At 45.1% G+C, this 19,778-nt stretch overlaps 1 protein-coding gene across 2 annotated transcripts in view; it reads left to right on the top strand.

The window, feature by feature from the left end:
• kcmf1 (potassium channel modulatory factor 1) overlaps positions 1-19,778 on the top strand; it is a 238,340-nt gene that overhangs the window by 167,236 nt on the left and 51,326 nt on the right. For both annotated transcript variants that reach the window (XM_085983446.1, XM_085983438.1), the window contains one exon: positions 5,202-5,341. In XM_085983446.1, the coding sequence (XP_085839572.1) occupies positions 5,202-5,341 (140 nt within the window). The remainder of the gene's footprint in view (positions 1-5,201; positions 5,342-19,778) is intronic.

Below are 19,778 nucleotides of genomic sequence, written 5' to 3'. Positions count from 1 at the left end.
TAGCAGCATTGGCTACAGCACCACCTGGTGGATAACCTTAATCATAACATCCCAGATTACTATAACTTGTATTTATATAGCGCCTTTAACATAGTAAAACGTCCCAAGGCACTGCACAGGAGTATTGTAAGACAAAAAAATTGACACCGAGCCACATAAGGATAAATTAGGGCAGGTGACCAAAAGCTTGGTCAAAGAGGTAGGTTTTAAGGAGCGTCTTAAAGGAGGAAAGAGAGGTAGTGAGGTGGACAGGTTTAGGCAGGGAATTCCAGAGCTTAGGGCCTAGGGAACGGAAGGCACGGCCACCAAAAGTTGAGCGATTTATAATCGGGGATGCTCAAGAGGGCAGAATTAGAGGAACGCAGATATCTTGCGGGGAAGGTGGTTCTGGGGCTGAAGGAGATTACAGAGATAGGGAGGGGCGAGGCCATGGAGGGATTTGAAAACCAGGATGACAATTTTTAAATCGAGGCGCTGCATAACCAGGAGCCAATGTAGGTCAGCGAGCACAGGGGAGATGGGTGAATGGGACTTGGTGCGAGTTAGGACACGGGCAGCCGAGTTTTGGATGACCTCAAGTTTACGTAGCGTGGAATGTGGGAGGCCAGCCAGGAGTGCGTTGGAATAGTCAAGTCTAGAGGTAACAGAGGCACAGATGAGGGTTTCAACAGTGGATGAGCTGAGGCAGGGGCGGAGACGGACGATGTTACGGACGTGGAAGTAGGCGGTCTTTGTTATGGTGCGGATATGTAGTTGGAAGCTCATTTCAGGATCAAATATGACACCAAGGTTGTGAACAATGTGGTTCAGCCTCAGACTAATCATAGATGCAATAACTGGGCACTTGGAAACTAATAAGATTCGGCAGAGTCAACATGGATTTATGAAAGGGAAACCCTGTTTGACAAACCTATTGGAGTTCTTTGAGGATGTAACTAGTGGAGTAGACAAAGGGGTACCGGTAGATGTGGTGTATCTGGATTTTCAGAAGGCTTTTGATAAGGTCCCACACGAGGTTGGTGAACAAAATTAGGGCACATGGAATTGGGGGTAATATACTAGCATGGATTGAGAATTGGTTAACAGACAGAAAACAAAGAGTAGGGATAAATGGGTCTTTTTCAGGATGGCAGGCTGTGACTAGTGGGGTACCGCAAAGTGGGCCCCAGCTATTCACAATCTATATCAGTGATTTGGATGAGGGGACTAAATGTAACATTTCCAAATTTGCTGATGATACAAAGCTAGGTGGCAGTGTCAGTTGTGAAGAGGATGTGAAGAGTCTTCAAGGGGATCTCGACAGGCTCAGTGAGTGGGCGAAAACATGGCAGATGGAATATAATTGGATAAATGTGAAGTTATCCACTTTGGTAGAAAAAACAGAAAGGCAGAGTATTTCCTAAATGGTGAAAGATTGGGGAATGCAGATGTTCAAAGGGACCTGGGTGTCCTTGTACATTAGCCGCTGAAAATGAATGTTCAGGTGCAGCAAGCCATTAGGAAGGCAAATGGTATGCTGGCCTTCATTACAAGAGGATTTGAGTACAGGAGTAAAGAAGTCTTGCTCCAATTATATAGGGCCTTGGTGAGACCACACCTGGAGTACTGTGTGCAGTTTTGGTCTCCTTACCTAAGGAAGGATATACTTGCCATAGAGGGAGTGCAACGAAGCTTCACAAGATTAATTCCTGGGATGGTGGGGCTGTCATATGAGAAGAGATTAAGTAAACTAGGCCTGTATTCTCTTGAATTCAGAAGAATGAGAGGGGATCTCATTGAAGCATACAAAATTATTACAGGGCTTGATGGGATGGATGCTGGGAGAATGTTTCCCTTAGCTGGGGAGTCTAGAACCAGAGGCCACAGCCTCAAGATAAAGGGTAGGCCATTCAGGACTGAGATGAGAAGAAATTTCTTCACACAGAGGGTGGTGAATCTTTGGAATTCTCTGCCCCAGAGGACTGTGGAGGCTCAGTCATTGGGTATATTCAAAACAGAAGGCGATAGATTTCTGACTAGTAAGGGCAACAAGGGATATGGTGATGGGGCTGGTGAATGGAGTTGAGGCAGAGGATCAGCCATGATCTCATTGAATGGCGGAGCAGGCTCGAGGGGCCGAATGGCCTACACCTCCTATTTCTTATGTTATAGAAATTTACAGCACAGAAGGAGGCCATTCGGCCCATTGTGTCTGTGCCGGCTGAAAAAGGGCTAAGCAGCCTAATCTTGCTTTCCAGCTCTTGGTCTGTAGTCTTGTAGGTTGCTGCACTTCAAGTGCATATCCAAGTACTTTTTAAATGTGATGAGGGTTTCTGCCCCAACCACCCTTTTCAGGCAGTGAGTTCCAGACCCCCACCACCCTCTGTGAAAAAATTTCTCCTCAATTCCCCTCTAATCCTTCTACCAATTACTTTAAATCTATGCCCCTTGGTTATTGACCCCTCTGCTAAGGGAAATGGGTCCTTGCTATCCACTCTATCTAGGCCCCTCATAATTTTATACACCTCAATCAAAACCTCTCTCAGCCTCCTCTGTTCCAAAGGAAACAACTCCAGCCTATCCAATCTTCCCTCCTAGCTAAAATTCTCCAGTCCTGGCAACATCCTTGTAAATCTTCTCTGTACCCTCTCTAGCGCAATCACATCCTTCCTGTAATCTGTGACCAGAACTGTATGCAGTACTGTAGCTGTGGTCCTGTAACTGTTTTATACAGTTCAAGCATAACCTCCCTGCTCGTGTATTCTTTGTCTCCGCTAATAAAAGAAAGTATCCCGTATGCTGCCTTAACCACCTGATCTGCCTGTCCTGTCTTCAGGGATCTGTGGAGATGCACTCCAAGGTCTCTCTGTTCTTTTGCACTTCTCAGTATCCTACCATTTATTGTGTATCCCCTTGCCTTATTAGCCCTCCCCAAATGCATTACATCACACTTCTCTGGATTGAATTCCATTTGCCAGTTTTCTAAATCTGCAACAAACTGAAATCTTTTCAGTGCATCCCATTCAGTGACAATGTTCCTGAGCATACAAAAAGCAGCTGATGGATAGACTGGCCTAAAGGAACACAGCAAGTGTTCATCACAGGGTTGCCATCATCCAAGTGTTTATCTTCGATATTCAAACATACCTTCTTATCCTTTGAGGGATTTTTGCCCTTGTGGAAGCCAGCCAATGAAGCAATATTCTAGTACAACTTAACTGTCAATTCCAGAAAGTGCACCCCTTTCAGATAAGTGAGGATTGTGTGAGCAGTGCTAAATATGAGGTGCTATACATGGAGAAAATAGCCACATAATGAAGACTTGCCAATAAGGCAAGTAATTTCTGGTGGCTTCAAATTTAACTAGAAGGTTAATTGAATTGTATTGCCTATTGTTGCTCGTCATTGCCTCCTATGGTATTAGGGTAGAAAAGTAGACCGCATTCTAGATTCCTACTAAAAGTAGGAATACTGCCTTTCATACATGTATGAGGCCTGAAAATACACTTTACTCTAGACTGCACAAATAATATATTGCCTGCAACAAGTGTCAGTTGCTTGTATGGCAGCTATTTTTCACATGCTCTGTTCCTTTCATACTATTTTATATAATATATGTATTACATAAAAGTTACAATGTGGAAAAAGGCCATTTGGCCCAACCAGTCAATGTTGGTGTCATATGAACAGTAGTCATAATCCCATGTGCCCGTCATGTTCCCATATCCCCATATGGACTTTTCCTTCAAGCATCTATCTAACCTACTCTTAAACGGTGATATGGGCTGGAATTTTCCCATCAAAAAACGGGTGGGTTTGGAGCGTGGGGACAGTTAAATTGTTAAAAATGTGAATCCCGACCTGATGTGCGGGTTAGGTTGATTGGCCATGAAAAAAATTGGCCCTTAGTGTTAGTGGGGATTAAATACGTGGGGTTACGGGGATAGGGCTTGGGTGGGATGGCTGTCGGTGTAGGGACCGGGTGCTAGGGTTTGGATGATCAGCCATGATCTCGTTGAATGGCGGAGCAGGGCCGAATGGCCTACTCCTGTTTCTATCCCGCCTCCAACCCGCCCACTTCCGGTTTTGCTGGAGGTGGGATGGGTTGCGGGCAGACAACCTGCTGCCAGGGGGCGTTACCTCAATTTAAATATTGTGTAATGAGGCTGTAAGCCTCTATTTTCCTTGTCCATTTTGTTTTTAACTGCCTGTGGATGGGTTTCACACAATTTGTGAAATCTGGCAGTAAAACCAAGGTGGGGACTGCTGCATCCAGGAGGTAAGTGGCTTTGTACCTACCTCCTGGATCCAGGGTCCCGACCATACCAACCCCTGCCATCGGAGGCCCCCCCCCCCCCCCCCAAACTAGGCCTCCGATCACCCTCCCCAGGCCTCTTCCCTCACACAGCCCCGACACCGCCGCTGCCCCCCTCCCCCACTGCACGATCCCCGCTTGTCCGCTGATCCCCGACACCCCCCCCCTCCTCCCTATCGCCTGCCGATCCTGCAACGCCCCCCGTACACCGATCCTGACACCCCTCCCTCGATCCCTCCCCCGGACCGATCCCTCGCAACTGAAGCCTACCCGCGCGCAGTAGGCCAGCCCCTCCAGCTGGCTGACTGTGGGCGGGAAACCGAGGCCTCTCGCTCAAATTCCGGCCATGATCTCTGCTTCAGTCACTAACTCTGGTGCTGCATGCCACAGCCTCAGAACACTGTTAGAAAAAAGTTTGTCTTGGCCTCTGTCTTAAATCTTTCATCTTAGACCTGCTCAATCATTGGAAACCGTCTGTTTCTACCTACATTCTTTCTTTCATAATTTGAAGTAAGTCCATCAAATCACCCCCCCCCTCCTATGATTTAATGAAAATATCCCTAATTTATCAAGTCTTTCTTTGTATTTTTGTTTCCCCATACCAGGCAGCATCTTAGTAAATCTGTGCTGTATTCTCTCTTTCTGATTTGTTTTCCAGATGAACACTGGACAACTTTTTTACACCATTTAACTTTATTAACCTTATAACAGCTTTCTGCTTTTGAAAGCCAGTTATTGTATTGTCATGTAATCATGATTCCATTTTCAACCTGGCTTAATACAGTTGTGATGCAAAAGTGTTGCTCTTGGTTAACATTGTTTAGGGGGGGAAAAATCCTTCGCTACTTGCTCCAAGTAGAGTATTCAGGCTATTGCATGTATTGATGTGTACATTATTGTTTTGCAGATTTGTATTATGGTGGGGAAGCCTTGTCAGTTGAGCAACCACAGTCTTTTACTTGTCCTTACTGTGGGAAAATGGGGTTCACTGAAACAACTCTCCAGGAACACGTCACTTCAGAGCATGCAGAAACATCAACAGAAGTGGTAAGAGTCATCCTCGGACTTTAAAAAAAACTTGTTTTGGTGATGTGAAAAGAAAAGACGGTATTTATGATCATCACTAGTTGCCCTGAGTGAGGGCATTGAGTCAACCACGAAGTGTGGACTGGAGTCACATGTAGGCCAGACTGGGTAGGGCTGGTAGGACCCTTCCCTAAAGGACGTTAATGAACCAGCTGACTTTCGATGACAAAATGGTAACTTTCATTGTTGATTCAGATGTATTGAATTGAATTTCATTTCACAACATGTTATGGTGGGCTTTGAACTTATGATCTCTGGGTTGCTAATCCAGTTCAATAGCCAGTAGGTTACAGTACTCTAAGATGACTCCACCGTATTCCCTAGTCAGTGTCATCTCACTGCAGGATCTCTGACTTTAACTTTGGATTCTCGCGTATCGTCTTGTCTCTTCATCTTTTGTTTGCAACCAGGACATATCTACCCTAATCTTTGCCATGCCTATGTAACCTGAATTTCCTTTGTGTCCATTCACGTGTATTATGGCTGCTGCTTTGGACCCAAACCCATTACTTATATCTTCCTTTTTTTCCCTCTTTTCTCGGCCTCTCTGGGCCCTTCTTTCCTGTTTCCTCCCCGTTCTGTCACCGAGTCATGCCAACTTTAATTTCACCCCTTTCAGGTACTTCCTTATCCCAACCTACCACCACTCCTCTGCCTTCTTACTCTTCTGTCACCATCCCAGGCTTGAATCTCCTTTGGATAGGCCCACAGCTACCATCTGTGCCTCTCTGCATTCTCCAAGGGGCTTAACAAGACACCTGTTGTTACCTCCTTATTAGCAGCCACCTCACAGTGTGTCCGTTTGGGGCTAATCTTGCCAACTATCCCTACTGGCCCCTTAGAATCTGCAAGATAATCAGTGATCACTGCCCCTGGCAGCATTTCTCTCCAGAACATCTGGTCCTTGCCATCACAACCTAATTGTGGATGATTGCATTGAGATCATGGTTTTGACAGAAACTTGGCTCACATCTGGAAACCCCATGCCTTTTACTGACACTTCTCCGCTTGGCTATACCTTCCATCCCCTGCCTTGCCCAAACTGCTGTAGTGACAATGTGGCACTTATCACAGCTTGGTCTCTTCCCCTACTCTTCTGGCACCTGCTCTTTTTGAGCACCTCGCCTTGTTCAAACTCCCTCAACTCCTCTTAACATCTTTCTCTACCGCCCCCACCAAGCCGCACCTTCAGTTTCTCTCTAAGATCTCCTCCCTCCTTTCCTCTCTCAGCCTATGCATTAAGTGGCGGATCCTCCTCAGTGATTTCAATCTCCACCTCAACTCTCCCTTTCCCATCTCCTCTGATCTCAGTACCTTACTGTGTTGCCATAACTACTATATAAACTCTCCTGCTAATAGTCATGGCCATCCCCTTAACCATGCCATCTCACTTGGCCTCTCTATTCCCATCGTCTTGATCACAGACAAGACCATCTACTTCTTGTTTCCCTCATCACATGCTTCACCCTGCTACTTTCCAACCCTTTTGGCCCATTTTCCACAATACTGTCAATCTGCTCAGTCATGTCCTCACCTCTGCCTTTGATGTCCTTGACCCCAGTAAAATCCATACTCACCCCCCCCACCCCAATATGGCCCTATATTTGTTCACTCAAGTCCAAGGGGCGCATGCGAGTGTGTCTGGTGCACATCTGGTTTAGTCATCCAGCATCAGATCTGGTTGGACCACATCAAGCACTATTGGGCCTTTCGCCCCTCTGCAAAAACTGCTCACTACTCCAGGATCATCAAGGCATGTAAAGATAACCCCCCCGGCTTCTTTTCTCCTCGATCAACCATCTCCTTAAACCTCTCTTGCCCTGCCCCTCCAACACCAAGAGCAAGGAGGTCATGGACTTCTTTATCACTAAGAATGAGACCCTCTATTTAGCTGCCTCTGCTGCATGCCTCCCTTTCCCTTGTACATCATGCCAAACTACTCCCAAGGTCCCCCCTGCCTTAGCCCTGAACCCGTGTCCTTCTCTAGTTTCTCTGTGCTCATCTTGTCCATGAGACACTCAACCCGATTCTTACTAAATGGCTGTCCTCTACCTGGAGTTGAGGTAGCCGATCATCCATGATATATTGAATGGCGAAGGAGGTTCAAAGGGCCGAATGCCATACTCCTGCTCCTATTTTTTATGTTCTTCCTTCCTGGCCCCCATGCTAGCTGACATTGTAAATGGTTTCCTCTCCTCGGGTATTGTCTCCCTACCTTTTAAAACACATCTTCTCAAAAAAAAACACCCGTGACCCATCTGTCAGTGCAAACTAACTCCCCATCCCTACTTCCCTTTTCTCTGAAGACCTTGCTGCCTCCCAAATACATACCCATCTTTCCTGCAACTCCATGTTTGAATCTTAGGTTTCTGCCCCTGGTAGGTTTTTGTCCCTGGCACATCACTGAAAAAGCCCTAACTAAAGTCACAAATGATGCCCTCTTGTGAGTGACCGTGGTGCACTATCCATCCTCAAGAGCTTCTTGACCACTCTGCAGCCATTGACATGGTGCAGTACACCATTCTCCTCCAGCGCCTCTCCTTCATTATCCAACTGAGTGGGACAACCTTTGCTTTGTTCCATGTTTAACCTATCCAATTGTACCCAGAACATCTCCAGCAATGGCTTCTCTTGCTGCCCCCACACCATTACCTCTGGAGTCCCCTAAGGATCTATCCTTGGCCCCCTCCTCTTCCTCATCTACATGCTGTCCCTCTTGTGGGCTGTGTCTTCAACCATCGAGGCCCTTAGCTCTGGATTTCCCTTCCTAAGTCTCCCTGCCTCTCCAACCCTCTCTTCCTTTAAAACCTTCCAAAAACCTACATCTTTGACCAAGCTTTCATCACTCCTCTCAATGTCTCCTTATATGGCTTAAAAACAATGTTAGTCTGATTACGCTTATGTGAAGCACCATGGTCCATTTTACTACATTAAAGGCACTATAATAAACACTCATGGGACAATGTGTAAAGGTGTAAAATGCATGATTCAGCACTGAAAGCTCCTTAGTGGTTATGAAGATACTGCTTCTAAATTCAATAAACACTGTTGTCGAAGAATATTCTGTTTTGCCTCATATAAAAATGTGAACACCTAAACTTTTGAGTTTTAATGCTAATGCACTCGGACTTCCACCAGATCCAGAGGATGGAAATTCCCTGGGCTAGCCAGTTTTTAAAAAAAAAAAAGTTTCCTTGTCTTTATTTCCCCTACATTTTCTTTCTCTTGTTTTAACTTTTTCTTTACTTTTAACTATTAAAGCCTTTGGCTTACTTGTTGAATATGTTTTTGAATGTTTTGATGTTTAAATACTGTAGGTAACTGCTTTGTTGCACATCCAGGGCCTTTGTGTCCATTCTGAAGGTAGGATCCAAATAGTTCACACTTAGTCCCAAGCTGGTTGCAATTCGGCTCCAAAGCCTGTTTTTTCAGCTAGTTGACACTCAGTGCTATAAAGACTCATTGGTGCATTGTAGACTTAGCCAGGCCAATGTCTGATGGATTTACAAATGCCAAATTTATAGAATGCTGCTTGTCAGTGAGTTAACTTGTTGGCAAACCCAACAGTGCCATCACACCTCCATGAGATAATTCATCGATGATGCTGAAAGCGATGAGCTCCTTAAAATTTCATTTAGTGTGGATGTTATAAGAGTTTAAAATAACACAATTGTACATTATGGAGCAATGATTTTTTTCAAACTCATCAATTGATTATCAATATCCCTGACTTAATTCCTCTGCATTCAAGGACTGACAGGTCAGTTATTCCCTGAGAATTGTAGAATTCAGTTTAAAAAATCTTTGTTATTCTGAAATGTATTTATTTTAATGGATATTGTCTTGGAATTAGATAATTAGGTAATGTGGCTTCAACTATGCAGAAAGGAGCTCAGCTTTTCCATGAAGTGATGACAAGGAAGGTATTTGAAGTGTTAATTTGGGGATCAGCAGACCCAGTAACAGATTGTTGAACTATGGTCTTCTGCATTTCACAATCTTCACACACTGTCAGAACTATGCTCAATCCAGGTCACCAACAGATAGAAACACAAGTACCAGTATCACTAAGTATTCAGTTATGTATGTATCACCCATATTAGTTTCTTTATTGTGTTGTATATAATGGGATACATTACCTGGGCATCTGTTCCTTCCTAGTTACTAACTTCAGGCTCTGTAACCTGGTTACCGTGGCTTTGCCGTTTATATGCATGCCTGGTATCTTGCAGTGCTTGAAGTACCCCTCGTATTTTTCAGTATTGGAAGGCCATACCTGTTGTTTTTGCCATGAAACCACATCAAGACCTCATGTCCGGTCTGCATCAGTTTCTCCTTGAGCATCTAGAGACTACTAGTGTCATTGGAAGGCAATTCTAGAATGGTTGTTGACAAATGGAGTAGATCCAGTGTGTCTTGAGGTAAAACTACTGGGTTCTGACTCACCAGGATAACACATGGATACTGTACCAGGCTAGATACAGTGGAATGGAAGTGTTGTCCCTGGAATATAGTGAAAATTAATGGTTGGCTTGTGAAATTTTCATACACTCAGCATGTCAGTTGCAGTTTTGCTCTAAACTTGAGTTGAGTCTAGAGAGAGCATTTTGAGCTATAACAATAGGGTGAAGTGCTGTGGGTACACATCTGGTACTAGTGGGTGCACCAATTTTAACTGATGAAAACATAACCTAAGAATTAGGAGCAGGAGTAGGCTATTTGGTTCCTCAAGCCTGCTCCACCCTTCAATAAGATCATGGCTGATCTGATCTTGGCCTCAACTCCACTTGATTCCCCTGTTTTTCAAAAATCTGTCTGTCTCTCCACCTTAAATATATTCAATGACCCAGCCTTCACAGCTCTCTGGGGAAGAGAATTCCAAAGATTCACGACCCTCTGGGAGAAGAAATTCCTCCTCATTTCCGATTTAAATGGGTGCCCCCTTATTCTGAAATTATGCCCCCTAGTTCTAGATTCCCCCACGAGGGGAAACATCCTCTCTGCATCTACCCTGTCAAGCCCCTTCAGAATCTTTTATGTTTCAATAAGATCCCCTCTCATTCTGCTAAACTCCAATGCGTATATGCCCAACCTGCTCAACCTTTCTTCATAAGACAACCCCTTCATCTCCGGAATCAACCTCGTGAACCTTCTCTGAACAGCCTCCAATGCAAGTATATCCTTCCTTAAATAAGGAGACCAAAACTGTACGCAATACTCCAGGTGTGGTCTCACCAACGCCCTGTACAGTTGTAACGGGACTTCCCTACTTTTATACTCCCATTCCCTTTGCAATAAAGATCAACACTCAATTTGCCTTCCTAATTACTTGCTGTATCTGCATGCTAACTCTTTGTGATTCATGTACAAGGACCCCCAGATCCTGCCGTACCTCAGCATTTTGTAATCTCTCCCCATTTAAATAATAATTTGCTTTTTTATTTTTCCTACCAAAGTGGATAACCTCGCATTTTCCCACATTAAACTCCATCTACAGGAAGCTTTGTGATATCCGGCACCGACGGGACCGAGCTGTTGCCGTCCAATCAAAACTGCAGGACAAACCAGCGCTAATGTTGAAACATACGGAGCTTCCATATCTGGCAACAAACCCTGTTGCTTAGCAACAGCTTCTAAACAGTCGGCCGTACCTTGCAAGCGTCTCTGTAGCTTAGCAACAGCTTCAACGAGACCTTGCAGAGCCTGACTGGTGAAAAAAAAGCAACGAAAAGAAAAAAAAACTAACGAAACGGCTCCTGATTTTTGCCGGTGGATCGAGCATTCCGGACAGTTAACCTCCGGATAAACCAAAGTTTCCTGTACCAGATTTTTGCCCACTCACTTAGCCTATCTATATCCCTTTGGAGATTCTTTGCGTCCTCCACACAATTTGCTTTCCCACCTATTTTTGTATCATCAGCAAATTTGGCTACATTACATTCGGTGCCACACAAGAGGTTATTAAACAAAATTAGGGCTCATGGAATTGGGGGCAGTATACTAGCATGGATTGCGGATTGGTTAACGGACAAAAAACAGAGAGTAGGAATAAACAGGTCATTTTTGGGTTGGCAGGCTGTAACTAGTGTGGTACCACAAGGATCAGTGCTTGGGCCTCAGCTATTCACAATCTACATCAATGATTTGAATGAGGGGACCAAATGTAATATGATTTGCTGATGATACAAAGCTGGGTGAGAATGTAAGTTGTGAGGAGGATGCAAGGAGGCTTCAAGGGATATAGCCAGGCTAAGTGAGGGGGCAAAAACATGGCAAATGGAATATAATGTGGAGAAATCCACTTTGGTAGGAAAAATAGAAAAGCAGAGTATTTCTTAAATGGTGAGAGATTGGGAAATGTTGGTGTTCAGAGGGACCTGGGTGTCCTTGTACACGAATTACTAAAAGTTAACATGCAGGTATAGCAAGCAATTAGGAAAGCAAATGGTATGTTGGCCTTTATTACAAGAGGATTTGAGTATAAGAGTAAAGACGTCTTACTGCAATTATATAGGGCCCTGGTGAGAACACACTTGGACTATTGTGTACAGTTTTGGTCTCCTTACCTAAAGAAGGATATACTTGCCATAGAGGGAGTACAACGAAGGGTCACCAGACTATTTCCTGGGATGGGGGGATTGTCTTATGAGGAGAGATTGAGTAGATTAGGCCTATATTCTCTAGAGTTTAGAAGAATGAGAGGTGATCTCATTGAAACATACAAAATTCTTCCAGGGATTGACAGGGTAGATGCAGGGAGGATGTTTCCCCTGGCTGGGGAGCCTAGAACCAGGGGTCACAGTCTGGGAATAAGGGGTCGGCCATTTAAGACCAAGATGAGAAATTTCTTCACTCAGAGGGTGGTGAATCTTTGGACTTCTATACCCCAGAGGGCTGTGGAGGCTCAGTCGTTGAGTATATTCAAGACCGAGATCAATAGATATTTGAATATTAAGGAAATTGAGGGATATGGGGATAGTGCAGGAAAGTGGAGATGAGGTAGAAGATCAGCCATAATCTTATTGAATGGCGGAGCAGACTCGAAGGGTCAAATGGCCCACTCTTGCTCCCATCATGCGGCACTTACTCACCAATAACCTGCTCACTGATGCCCAGTTTGGGTTCCACCAAGACCACTCTGCTCCTGACCTCATTACAGCCTTGGTCCAAATATGGACAAAGGAGCTGAATTCCAGAGGTGAGGTGAGGTGAGAGTGACTGCCCTTGACATCAAGGCAGCATTTGACTGAGTCTGGCATCAAGGAGCCCTAGTAAAACTGAAGTCAATGGGAATTGGGGAAAATGCTCCACTGGCTGGAGTCATACCTAGCACAAAGGAAGATAGTTGTGGTGGTTGAAGGTCAATCATTACAGCCCCAGGACATCGCTGCAGGAGTTCCTCAGGGCAGTGTCCTAGACGCAACTATCTTCAGCTGCTTCATCAATGACCTTCCCTCCAATATAAGGTCAGAAATGGGGATGTTCGCTGATGACTGCACAGTGTTCAGCGCCATTCACAACTTCACAGATAATGAAGCAGTCCATGCCCGCATGCAACAAGACCAGGGCGATGTTCAGACTTGGGCTGATAAGTGGCAGGTAACATTCGAGCCACCGAAGTGCCAGGCAATGACTGTCTCCAACAAGCGAGAGTCTAACCACCTCCCCTTGACATTCAATGGCATTACCATCACCAAATCCCCTACTATCAACATCCTGGGGGTCACCATTAACAAGAAACTTAACTGGACCAGCCACATACAGGAAACTTTGGTTTATCTGGAGGTTGTATGTCCGGAATACTCGATCTAACGACAAAAATCAGGAGCCGTTTTCTATAAGTTTTTTTAGTTCTCGTTCTTTTTATTTCCCCAGTCAGGCACTGCAAGGTCTGTAGCTATAGCAACAGCTTCAGCTACAGACGCTTGCAGCTGCAGCCGACTCTTTATAGAAGCTGTTGCTAAGCAACAGTGTTTGTTGTCAGATACGGAGATGAAACCTCCGTATGCTTCAACATTAACTTAGTATGTCCGGCAGTTTTGATAGATCGGCAACACGCCGGTCCCGTCAGTGCCGATATCAAAGTTTCCTGTAAATACTGTGATAACAAGAGCAGGTCAGAGGCTAGGTATTCTGTGGAGAGTGTCTCACTTCCTGACTCCCCAAAGCCTTTCCACCATCTACAAGGCACAAGTAAGAAGTGTGATGGAATACTCTCCACTTGTCTGGATGAGTGCAGCTCCAACAACACTCGAGAAGCTCGACACCATCCAAGACAAAGCAGCTCGCTTGATTGGCACCCCATCCACCACCTTAAACATTCACTCCCTCCACCACCGGCGCACCGTGGCTGCAGTGTGTACCATCTACAAGATGCACTGCAACAACTCGCCAAGGCTGCTTCGGCAGCACCTCCCAAACCCGCAACCTCTTCCACCTAGAAGGACAAGGGCAGCAGGAACATGGGAACACCACCACCTCCAAGTTCCCCCTCCAAGTCACACACCATCCTGACTTAGAAGTATATCGCCGATCGTTCATCGTCACCAAAATCCTGGAACTCCCTACCTAACAGCACTGTGGGAGTACCTTCACCGCACGGACTGCAGCGGTTCAAGAAGGCGGCTCACCACCACCTTTTCAAGGGCAACTAGGGATGGGCAATAAATGCTGGCCTTGCCAGCGATGCCCAGATCCCATAAAAAAATTCTTATGTTCAAACGCCCTTTGGACGTCCATATACCCGCATTGGCTCCCGGTTAAGAAATGCCTCGATTTTAAAATTCTCATCCTTGTTTTCAAATCCCTCCATAGCCTTGCCCCTCCCTATCTCTGTAATTTCCTCCAGTCCTACAACCCTCCGAGATCTCTGCGCTCCACCAATTCTGGCCACTTGCGCTTCCCCAATTTTAATCGCTCCACCACTGGTGTCTGTACTTTCAGCTGCCAAGGCCCTAAGCTCTGGAATTCCCTCTGTAGACCTCTCCACCTCTCTACACCTCTCTCCTCCTTTAAGATGCTCCTTAAAACCTACCTCTTTGTCCAAGCTTTTGGTCACCTGTCCTAATTTATCCTTATGAGGCTCGATTGCAAATTTTGTTTGATATCGCTTCTGTGAAGCACCTTGGGATGTTTTACGGTGTTAAAGGCGCTATATAAATGCAAGTTGTTGTACATTCTATGTAATTCTATATGTAATTTTATGTACTCAAGTGAGGTCAATGTGGGAGAGGATGTTGCTTCACTGAGGCACGGTGTGTTGCAATCAGCTAAATAATGATTGGTGGGACGGGGTAATTGGCTCTGGAGGTGGGGATCATCATCAGTATATTTCTGATCCAAGTGCTGGTGTGGGGGAGGGAGTGGTATATAGAGATCTTGTAATCTCAATCTCTCTCCCACCCGGAGTCATATAATCCCCTGGGAGTGATTGAAAAAACAGATAAAATCCCAGGTCAGTTAGGGCAGGGGAAATCTGGAAGTTCCTCTCCGACCCCTTTAGGTGATCAAAACTAGTTCAGGAGGCCACATTGACCCTGACGTATATTACCGGGCACGTAACTCCAGAAACAGGTCCAGCACTTTCTTGAAGGTACACAGTAATCGGCATCATCATCTGAGCCTGTTCCACAGGTCTACTATTCTTGGGAAAAGAAGAACTGCTGAACACACAAGTCGATTCCGATCTTTATCCTTACCAGGTTGGTAGGGGCGTGGGCTGTGGGTTTGCAGCTCTTTTGAGTGGGGACCTCTGGTAGAGTCCCTCCCTGAAGCAGCGTAAAATGTTACTACTTCTGCTTCCTTTTGTTGGGGCCAAATTTTACTCAACCGTGGTAAAAGGGGCGATAGCTGCTAAGTGGAGTGAGGCTGTCGTCCGTGTGGGGAGTTGGGCCTGTGTGTGTGTCCTCTGATCCAAACCATCAAGTCTCATGGTTCTTCTCTGTACTGCCTCCAGGCTTGAATGTCTCCTTTTATCTTGGTGACCAGAACTGGAATTAGTTCTCGTGGTGTGGTCTGAGCAGAACTACTTCCATCATGTACGCTATTGCTTTGGCTGTATGATTCAGTGTTCTGCCTGCTTGCATGTCTGTAATGCAGAAACTTGGAGTAGTTTAAATTCAATGCCGTGACCTCTCAAGGAGAGCTAAATTTTAAGCAGCTAAACTTGGGTTGAAACTGAACGTAGGAATAGGAGTGGGCTATTCTATTAGATTGTGGCTGATCTGTACGTCAGTTCCATATCCCATGATACCCTTACCTAACAGAGAGTGGCCTTAGTGCATTTTAATCCAAAAGCTAACAAGTCTATTATGTGGTACTTTGTCACACACCTTTTGAAAGTCCATATACATAACATCAACCGCACTACCCTCATCAACCCTCTCTGTTACTTCATCAAAGAACTCAATCAAGTTAGTCAATCACGATATGCCTTTAACAAATCTGTGCTGATTTTCATTTATTAGCCCATACTTTTCCAAATGCCAACTAATTTGACCTGGATTATTGTCTCTACCGCATTGAATGCTGCCTATGTTACTCTGTGCACGTACTGGTAAGGCATTGGACTGAAGTCATGTTAATGGGAGCACATGATGTTTGCTTAGCCTTTCATTCTGCCTCACTGCACATCCCCTTTCAGAACATTGTTCATTGTGATCTTCCGACGTCAGCCTAGTGACAGTGGCTCAGCTAAGTGGTGAATCAGGTTAGGTCTTAACTAGAATTATTAACATTCGTTTGGACAACCTGCGTATGGCTCGACACCGCGCTCCATTTCTCCTAAGATAGTATCTTAGAATCCCACAGCACAGAAGGAGGCTATTCAGTCCATGGTGCTGTGCTGGTGGTTCTTCTCTGCTCTTTCCTCAAAGCCCTGCAATGCTCTTTCCTCAAAGCCCTGCAATGTTCTCCCCCTTCAAGTATTTATTCAATTCTCTTTTAAAGTTACTGTTGAATCTGCTTCCACCACACTTTCAGACAGTACAATTCAGGCCATAACTCACTGTGTTTAAAACATTTTTTTTTTTAAATTCTCATCTCACCTCTGGCTCCTTTGCCGATTATCTTAAATCTGTGTCCTCTAGTTACCGATCCTCCTTGTAGTGGAAACCGTTTCTCCTTATTTACTCTGATCAAAACCCTTCATAATTTTTAATGCCTCTTTTAAGCCTCCCCTAACCGCCTCTGCTCTAAGGAGAACAAACCCAGCTTCTCTAATCTCTCCACATAACTCAAGTCCTTCATCCGTGGTACCATTCTAGTAAATCTCTCTGGCAGCCTCTCCAAAGCTTTGACATTCTTCCTAATGTGTGGTGCCTAGAATTGGACACAATACTCCACCTGGGACCTAACCAGTGATTTATAAAGGTTTAGCATAACTTCCTTGCTTTTGTACACTCTTCCTCTATTAAAGCCAAGGATTTCATATGCTGTTTAACAGCCTTCTCAACTTATCTGTTACCCTGCTACTATCCTCCTAACGAGTTTTGTGGCATCAGCAAATTTTGAAATTATGCTGTGTATACCCAATATACATCAAAAAGAGCAGCGGTCCTAATACCGACCCCTGAGGAACACAACTATATACTTCCTTCCAGTCTGGAAAAACAACGGTTCACCACTACTCTTGGATTTCTGTCTTTTAACCAATTTCGTATTCATGCTGTCACTGCCTCTTTAATCCCATGGGCTTCAATTTTGCTAACAAGTCTATTATGTGGTACTTTGTCAAATGCCTTTTGAAAGTCTATATGCACAGCATCATCCGTAATACCCTTATCAACCCTCTCCGTTACTGCATCATACAGTGCTATAATAGTTTATTTGATCAATACTGCCAACCCCTTTTTTTTTCCCTGCCCTATCTTCTGAATACCTTGTAGCTAGGAATATTAAGTTCTCAATCCTCCTCTTCTTTGAGTCAGGTCTCTGTTATTGCCACTATATCATAGTCCCATGTGGTAACTTGTGCCTGCAGCTCACCAACTTTTTTTTACCATGCTACGTGCATTTACGCACATGCACTCCAAACCCATCTTAGACTGCCTCGCATTTGCCCCTGTCTGATCCTTATTATTTCTGAACTATTCTTTACTCTAGTATTACTTGTCTCTCCCAGTCCTCTGTGCACCTTGTTTCTCCTCCTTTAATGTTTCATCCTGGTGCCCATCGCCCTGCCAACCACACCCCTTCCAAATTAGTTTAAACCATCTCCCACAGTTTGCCTACACAAACGCAATCTAATCCCTTCATGGCCCTATAAACCTGAATAAATTCACCTCCAAGTGTATGCTTCTCTAAAGTAGAGTCGTAGCTCTTTGAGCCTATTTGGGTAATTAAGATAGGAACAGGAGTAGGCCATTCAGCCTCTCGAGCCTGTTCTGCCATTCAGTGAGATAATGGCTGGCCTGTGATCTAACTCCATATAGCCGCATTTGGCCCATATCCCTTAATACCTTTGGTTACCAAAACGCTTATCAATCTCAGATTTAAAATTAACAATTGATCTAGCATCAATTGCCGTTTGCGGAAGAGAGTTCCAAACTTCTACCACCCTTTGTGTGTAGAAGTGTTTCCTAATTTCACCCCATAACAATCTGGCTCTAATTTTTAGACTATGCTCCCTAGTGCTAGAATCCCCACCCAGTGGAAATAGTTTCTCTCTATCTACCCAATCTGTTCCCCTTAATATCCTGAAAACTTCGATCAGATCACCCCTTAACCTTCTAAATTCTAGGGAATACAACCCTAATTTGTGTAAAATCTCCTCGTAACTTAACCCTTAAAGTCCAAGTATGCTGCACTCCTTCCAAAGCCAATATATCCTTCCTAAGGTGTGGTTCCCAGAACTGCGCTCGGGTGCGGTCTGACCAGGGTTTGGTACAGCTGCAGCATAACTTCTACCCCCCTGTACTCTGGTCCTCTAGATATAAAGACCAGCATTCCATTAGCCTTTTTGATTATTTTCTGTACCTGTCCATGATATTTTAATGATCTATATACCTGAATCCCCAAGTTTCTTTGGACATCCACTGTTTTTAACTTTTCACCATTGTTCTATCCTTTTTAGGTCCTAAGTGGATGACCTCATATTTGCTTACATTGAAATCCATTTGCCACAGTTTTGCCCATTCACTTAATCTGTCAATACCCCTTTGTAATTTTATGCTTTCATCTACACTGCCTACAATGCTGCCATCAGCAAATTTGGATATATGACTTTCTATGCCATCATCTAAGTAGTTAATAAATATTGTGAATATTTCAGGCCCCAACACAGATTCCTGCGGGACACCATTAGTCACATCCTGCCAATAGGCAGGTCCATGTTGAACACTACTTGGAAGAAGCACTGAGAGTAGCAAGGGCACAGAATGTCCTCTGGGTGGGGGACTTCAATGTCCATCACCAAGAGCAGCTCGGTAGCACCACTACTGACCGAGCTGGCCAAGTCCTGAAGGACATAGCTGCCAGTCTGGGCCAGCAACAGGTGGTGAGAGAACCAACGCGAGGGAAAAACCTACTTGACCTCGCCCTCCCCAATCTACCTGTCGCAGATGCATTTGTCCATGACAGCATTGGTAGCAGAGACCACCGCACAGTCATTGTGGAGACGAAGTCCCGTCTTCACACGGAGGACACCCTCCATTGTGTTGTGTGTCACTCCCAACGTGCTAAATGAGATAGATTCAGAACAGATCTAGCAGCTCAAAACTGGGCATCCATGAGGCGCTGTGGGCCATCAATAGCAGCAGAACTGTTTTCCATCACACTCTGTAATCTCATAGCCTGGCATATCCCTCACTCTACATTACCATCAAGCCAGGGGATGAACCCTGGTTCAATGAGGAGTGCAGAAGAGCATGCCAGGAGCAGCACCAGGCGTACCTAAAAATAAGGTGCCAACCTGGGGAGACTGCAACACAGGACGACATGCATGTTAAAAAGCGGCAGCAGCATGCTACAGACAAGGCTAAGCGACCCCACAATCAACGGATCAGACCAAAGCTCTGCAGTCCTGCCACATCCAGTCGTGAAGGGTAGTGGACCATTAAAACAACTAACGGGGGGAGGAGGAGGCTCCAAGAATATCCCCATCCTCAATGATGGTGTAGCCCAGCACGTGAGTGCAAGAGACAAGGCTGAAGCATTTGCAACCATCTTCAACCAGAAGTGCCGAGTGGATGATCCATATCGGCCTCCTCCTGAGGTCCCCACCATCACAGAAGCCAGTCTTCAGCCAATTCGATTCGCTCCACGTGATATCAAGAAATGGCTGAGCGCACTGGATACAACAAAGGCTATGGGCCTCGACAACATCCTGGCTGTCATGCTGAAGACTTATGCTCCAGAACTAGCTGTGCCTCTAGCCAAGCTGTTCCAGTACAGCTACAAC

This window comes from Somniosus microcephalus, chromosome 1 (genome assembly GCF_052327205.1).
Source record: "Somniosus microcephalus isolate GS21.2 chromosome 1, FLI_Smic_1.0, whole genome shotgun sequence".
Classification (NCBI taxonomy): domain Eukaryota; kingdom Metazoa; phylum Chordata; class Chondrichthyes; order Squaliformes; family Somniosidae; genus Somniosus; species Somniosus microcephalus.
The sequence above is the reverse complement of the archived record's forward strand: the minus strand, read 5'-3'. Positions and strand labels throughout refer to the sequence as shown.